The 7287-nt window shown below is 42.0% G+C and overlaps 1 protein-coding gene across 1 annotated transcript; it reads right to left on the bottom strand.

The window, feature by feature from the left end:
- Nucleotides 1–4018: 4018 nt before the first annotated feature.
- p2ry1 (purinergic receptor P2Y1) lies at nucleotides 4019–6823 on the bottom strand. Its single transcript, XM_042486000.1, has 2 exons — nucleotides 6504–6823; nucleotides 4019–6216 (listed from the first exon to the last, which is right to left on the bottom strand). The coding sequence occupies exon 2, from the start codon at nucleotides 6185–6187 to the stop codon at nucleotides 5126–5128; it is 1062 nt and encodes a 353-aa protein (XP_042341934.1). The 5' UTR covers nucleotides 6188–6216; nucleotides 6504–6823; the 3' UTR covers nucleotides 4019–5125.
- Between the last annotated feature and the right edge of the window lie 464 nt (nucleotides 6824–7287).

The following is a 7287-nucleotide window of genomic DNA, read 5'->3' as shown; positions in this document are numbered from 1 at the left end:
AGTGGTGGTAGAGATATTCTGGAGCCGTATTCAAAAACATTCAAGACTACTCAGAAAGAGCCCCTAACTTAGCCTCAAAATTCTCGCGCAAGGAGTCCAACTCGAGTGGTATAACTTAACTTTTACCTCAGGGAGGAGGCGTGGTTGACCCCGTTGCTGGGTATGATGCATTCTTTTAAAGAAGAATGAGTGTGAAAGTGCTGTTTGTGTGAGCTCTCTGCTGATGGAAGGTAGCAACACACCAGAGGTCATCACTGCTGCACTGTTGCATATGTTTCAGTTGCTAAATATCTTAGTGTTGTGATTTCATTTCTGGTGTCATAGTGTTATTGTGTTGGGTGGGAGATCTCTAATGACATCGACCACAAACGTTGTCCCTGCACGATACAATCTTTAGTGTTTCCTTAACTCACTGCATCATTTAGTGTCTGGAGAGCATTTTTTTCCTACATCTTTGTTCCTTAAACACTGTCTCCTGCTTAAACTCTTAAGGCCCAGACAAACCAAACCGACAAAAAAAAGGGTACTAAAGGTCGACTGGGTTGCCTCAAGTCACTTATGTCTCAGCTAAAAAGTTGCACCAGCAGGATGAATTTTAGACGCTGGGTATTCAATTAGAACATTAACAACACAATATTGAAAGAACAAATGATATTTACCATGAGCTAGTGCACAACACAAATGATCTTTTAACGGGGAGATTGCTGTTCATGTCCCGTGTGAAACCAAAAGTTTATATAGTTACAAATCTATAAGTTTAGGTACATATTTATTACGTATGTAGTAAATTTGACAAAGCATGATCTTTTCTCAAAACTTATGTTCTCTAACCAAATTGTGACCGTTTCACAATTGAGACCAGTTGTAAAATACTTTGCATCTGTATTGTTAAAGTTACTGACTCAAAATTTTACCTCAGAACTGTATGTAAGTATGGTGTTTGAGTTACTTTCCACCACTGCCTGCAATTTTAATTTTAAATAACATTTGGATAAATATTCATCTGTGCGCTCTATAAAAAGACCTCGTCTCATCTCACCCTCACACATTCATGGTCAGGGCGAAAATGGGACAGTTTAGTCTCTGCTGGCTTCTTTCATCAAACCTGTGAAATTGTGTTATTACTCTTTTTGACTATTAATGTCTGTATGTGAGCAAAGCATACACCCTCTCACTGGTTGCACCAGCATTTCACTGTGCTGGTTTGGCAAGTACTTTGTATATAACTTGCCATGCAGAATCTTATCTGTGAGGTGCGATGGATGGCTACACACACACACACACACACACACACACACAGGCATACTTGTTTGCATTTGCGCACACATCAACAAGCTGTTGGCAACGTGTGAGCTATCCTTACGTGCCCAGTAATGTTCGGTCTGATCTTCTGTCACAAGTACACAGCTGAATGAAGGAATAAAATGTTTTCTAATTTTAAGAAGTTCAAAATAATGTCCAAAATATGTCATTACAGCCTGAGATTACCATATAAGTGCAATAACGCTCAATGAGAGCTCTGGCGTTGCTGTTGGATGGTAAGTTGATGCTGAGGCGAGTAAACACGTTAATATATAAACGCAGCAGCAGCACAGTGTTTTAAGTGTTTAGTGTTTTAAGAGTCACTGAACTAAAATATTTTGCAAAGGTGTTTACTTAACAGCATCAGTTGGAAAACTCCTAGCTGTGTGACTTCTCCTGACAAATTACATCATGTTGTGTACAAACTGTTCTGTGCATCGCAAAACAAGATCATGCACTTGTTATGTTACATGTAAAACCAGAAAATAATGCCTCATAAGGGTTGGGCTAAATGCACGTTTTACTATAATGTAGCAATGTGGGAACTGTATGCATGTGGTCTTTGCAGCACAGTCACATCAATGGATTCACTAAATTTTGCAGCGCCACTCCACTGTAATCACTCTGTCCTATGGTTGTTTGTATCACGGGTTCCTCACCAAAGACCTGACATTTTGATCGTGCTTGGGTTTTGTGCGGTTAGCGGTGGTTTTTGGCTTAAGCACTCACTGCCCCTGTGATGGATGTTGTTGTACCAGCTCCCTCTGTAAATCTCCCAAAAAACAAAGCTCTGTGTTTTAGTTTAACTGTCCTGACTGTGATTACCCAGTGGGCCCCTCTGTCACCAACAGTGAAAAACACAAACTTTGTCTCCTCAACTGCCATTACTCTTCACACTCGACTCCTACCTCTGTATCTTCCCGACTCGTATTCAAACAGTATTCTCCTTACTGGTGAAATGCAGTGAAGACAAGGCTTTTCCTATTTGAGATTCAGAATAAAGAGAGGAGGATGTGAGAGAAAAGAGGTGAAAGGTGGCTGAGAAGGGAGGGAGGAGATACTGGCAAGCATTCCAACTTTCTGCAAGTCAAGATTTGACTCTCCGACTCAAAAGCACTGACATTAGCTTGGGATTTAGTGTTGGCTGAATCTATCCTTCCTTTTATATAATCACGTGTACACAGAGAATGGAGGATATATATGCCACAAATAATAGTCTACATATAATATCCCTGTGGTCTATGTGCATGTCACAGAGCCTCCCTTTGATAATGAAACAACAAGCAGTGACCAACAAAGAGAAATAACGGCTAAAACCACCTACTCGAATAAGGTCTTCATTGCCTTCAGGCTCTCTAACACAGAGACACACAGATACACACAAACACACACGTTTGCCAAGTCCGGCTATGCAGTTTGCACCTCAAAGCCAGGAAATCAAAAGCCGTTTGTATTCATGGGCTCTGTGCGGAGGAAGAGGGTTGGTTGGTTTCCTGTGCCCACAACACAGCACAGCCCTGGGGTCTTGGCGACAGCCTCACACCCCTGTCTGCATCAATAACCTCGCACCATTGTGACAGACACAAAAGCTGTCTAAGGGTAAGCCAGGAGTAAAAGGTGCCACTCTTTATTCCTCCCTCGTTCCCCTTGCTTCCTCCTGGCTGTGTTGCAAAATAAAGTCAACAGGAGCGTGGAGAAAGAGAAGCAGCGAGGGGACACAACTCTGCACGAATGTCACCACAACCAAGTGTTTGGTCATTCGTGCACATTTAGCTTAGAACATGTGCAGTTGGCACACACACACACACACACAAGCACACATAAACGCTATAAATTATAGATTTAAAATGAACCACTATCCTAAAAGAATTATGAGTCATATTTTGTTGTCTGGCTTGTTTTAAATATAAAAAATTTATTGACAAAGATACACGTGGCCCCAAATATCCTGTACAGGTGATTCACTTCCTTTCTTGACAATAGCTGACCACATTACAGATTTACAAAGGTATTAGCACGGACATCAAACACCTACAGTCCAGGGTAAAATACACACTCCACAGTCATTTCTCCAGAGTGATTACAACAGATGCAAAAGAGAAATGACTGTCAAAACACCAACACAGTGCAGTATTTACTTTGAGGTATCTCATACAAACACGTCTTCAATATGTTGGAGTCACAAAGCAGGTGACTTTTATGCTTGTTTCAAAGCTATTATTTATTTCCTATGTTGCAGTAAACTCTTGGATGGTTAGAACCTGCTGTGGTAAGTCACTGTTTCACTGATGGTAATTTTATACATGCACTAAAGCAGTGGTTCTCAACTGGTCTAGCCACTGGGTTCAGATTTCTCCTTAGTCATTAGTTCAAGGTCCGCACATAAGATAAATGACAATATTTTCAATTTTATTTGACAAATTGAAAATGTTGGCTTTAAACACAATGAAATAAAACATTTTGGAACAGATTTGGAAAAATAGGAGATTTTTTTTAGGTTTTTTTAAATTATTTTGGGGAATTTATTTTACAACTTAAAATTTTGGAGAATTTTTAAAAACTTTTAGCAAATTTTGTTCTTTAAAAATTTTGGGTGATTTTTTTTTTCTCTAAATTTTTTTTTTGCCATTGCTTTTTCTATAAAACTTGTTGGTGTTTTTTAAAGAAAACATGCCTTCCAGACCACAGGCCAGATTAAATAAAATTCACCAAAATGACACCATTTATCACATCCATAAATTCTAAAAACAGAAATTGGCGCTGGATTTTCAAATTTCTGATGGTTGTGCAACACATCATGTGGGTCAAACACTTCATGTCTTTCCTACGTGTCACTCAGGAAAGCTCAAGGAAAAGTATGAGTTTTTCACAAACTTACAATGGTCATAAGTCACTTGCGGTCCATTCAGAATGGACCCGTGACCCATTCTGGACCGCAGCCCACCAGTTGGGAACCACTGCACTAAAGGTCTGGATTAGTGATACTGACTTGAACAAAACAGTTAACAGCACAATCTGGAACATCACAACATCCTGTACAGCACACCTTAGAAAAAAAAAACATTCATTGTAGTATCATATACACAAAATACTGTAAGTATTATCTTCTCGTTTTTTTTCTGTACGGAACAAGTTAACAAGGAGAGAAAGATTGTGGTAACAGAGCCGTTGCAGACCTTAACCTCAGAGCTGTCCAAATGAAAAACTTGTTGACCACATTCCTCGCCTAGTCAGTAATAGATGGAGAAAGGAATGAGGAGTGATAGGTGGCCCTCTGAGCAGAGAGTCCCTGGTCATAGTGCATTGTCTGCACGGCACATCCATGCAGCAATCAGGTTCAGTGCATTTTACTTTTCACTCTAAAAAGCCATCTCAGGTACACCTCTTTAACCACGAGCTCTAACCTGCTTAATAGCTATTGATTAAGCATCAGCTCAGTGGCTAGAGGAGGTGCAATCCATTCTCAGTCCTATTTCTCCAGAACAAATTTGATGAACGGGGCATTATAGCTTGGAGGGAAACCTATTTCCCTCAGTTTGCCTGATGAAAATGTTCATTTTGTTCAAGGTGTAAGCAACACTTCTCAATAAGAACGATGGCTCTAACATTTAGAGTACAATACAGGACGATACAGTACAGTAGCTTATCGACATCGACAGGCTGCAAGCGAGCGATGGTTATCACAGGGTTAAATGTATTTATCTTACAGTTCTATAAACTATCGACCAGAAAGTTTTACACACAGCCTTCAGTCCACACAGTGCACTTATTTATTCAGTACAAAGTCCATCTAAAGCTAAGAGAGATCCACACCCCTGAGCGGTCACAGCCTCCGGTCCCCATTCTCCACACACTCAGCCAGGCTGTTGAGAGCTGTCTCCTCACTCTTGGACTGAAGGACATTGTCCCCCTTCCTGGAGGGCTTTTTAGTGGCCCGTGAAAGCTTCCTCCTGAACGTATCTCCAGCCAGGAAGTAGAGAATAGGATCCACACAGCTATTGAGGCTGGCCAGCCCTCGCGTCACCTGGTAGGTGGCGTAGACGCGGTTATTAAAATCACACATATCAGGGCTTTGGAAGTACAGCCTTGCCCGCATGTTAAGGTTCTTCATCACATGGAAGGGCAGGTAGGAGACGGCGAAGACCGCAAGCACGATGATAACCAGGTGGATGGATTTCTGCCGCAGGGGCGCATTGTTCATATCATTGCAGATTAACGCTTTCACGATCATACCGTAGCAACAAAATATGATAATGAAGGGGATGCAGAACCCAAAGACAGTCAAAGTCATGCTGTAGATAAAATAACCAGGTAACTCATCCTCAGTGGTGGTGTCATAACAAGTGGTTGAGTTACGCTTTAAGCCAGTGCGGGAATAATACAATATGGGAGAGATACCTATAACGACCACCGCCCACACCAACGCGCTGGTAATAACTGCATTTTTCTTCTTCAGTCTGCCCAGAGACTTGAGCGGGTGCACCACCCCGGTGTACCTGTGAACACTGATGCAGGTCAGAAACAGAATACTCCCGTAAAGATTCACATGGAATATGAATCGCTGCAGACGACACAGAACATCCCCGAATATCCAGTCCGTTTTATTGAAGTAGTAGAAGATGAGGAAGGGCAGAGAGAGGACGTAACAGAAGTCAGCCAGAGCCAGGTTGAACATGTAGACAGAAATACTGCTCCAGGGTCTCATGTGGCACACAAACATCCAAATGGCCAGGCTGTTGCCCACCAGCCCCGTGATAAAGACCATGATGTAAACAGTGGGCAGGTAGTAGAACTGGAAACCTGTCTTGGTGAGGGAACATCCTCGTGTGTGATTGTGGAGATCGGTTACATTCAACAGCGAGGTCAAGTTCAGGTCTGTGGTCATGGTGTCAGGGGCAGAGGCAGGTCCTTTTACTGCATGAAAGAAATATGTCATATTTAAGCCGATATTTGGTCTTTAAATACAGTCTTAAACACTACACATCAATGATCTGTTGCTTTGTGCTTTAAGTTGCTTGCTTTTAAATTTGAATGGCGTTTACTTTCAAAAAACATTCCTGCAGAAATTCGACGTTTAAGCTCCAAACTTGATTTTGACGAACGCCTACGTGCTGTCCAACAAACACACACGCATACACACACACACACACACACACACACACACGCACACACAGGAATTACAAACGTATTACAACACTCACCGCTGAGACAGACTTGAATTCCACATTCCTATAGCCTTCACAGTTGCAAAGATTTCAGTCAACACACAGATGGGGCGTCACGAGCTGTCAGGTGTCTCCATTCACCCCCTTAACTGTGTTTTGAATTGTTTAAAAGTTGCGATATCCTTCAGGTTTGCGTTGACACTTCAAGGGGAGAAAAACCAGTCCGCCGTCGGTTCGTCACGCGGGGACGATTTCCCACAACAGCGGCAGTGGGACGCACCAGAGACAGCTGCAGGCTCTGGCACGAAGAGCAGGAATTGCGAGCAGCAGGCTCCGTAAAGCGAGAGGAGGCTCTTCGCGCTGTGGAGAGGGGAGGTGCGCACCACACTAAACCACTGAGCAGCTTCCCGTCTCCAGACGCGCTCTTTCTGTTCCTCCCTCCTTTCATTGGAGCCTTATCAGATCTGACCCGCCAGCTCGAGAGGAATATTGTTATAGAAAGAGAGCTGCTCGCAAATATTACGCAGGCTGATTTAAATTAAAATTTGGTTACAAAGAGGAAAGATAATAAAAATAACATGTAAACATGTAATTTGGGGTGTGCGGAACTGAGCAAGACAGTAGCCTAACAATTTTAGGCATATAATGCAGAGAATTAACCATTCTATTAAAGCTGTTTTAATAAGAAATTTAAAGAGAAGAAATTCTAGCCCAGGGCCATGCTAGCCCAGGGCCATAGCCATGGAGTCAATTTATGGAGGGGGAATAATTTTAATATTTTAATTAGGGCTGTCAAACAATCATTTTTTAAAAATCGGAA

This window comes from Plectropomus leopardus, chromosome 5, assembly GCF_008729295.1.
Source record: "Plectropomus leopardus isolate mb chromosome 5, YSFRI_Pleo_2.0, whole genome shotgun sequence".
Taxonomy (NCBI): domain Eukaryota; kingdom Metazoa; phylum Chordata; class Actinopteri; order Perciformes; family Serranidae; genus Plectropomus; species Plectropomus leopardus.
This window is presented reverse-complemented; position numbering and strand designations above follow the sequence as displayed.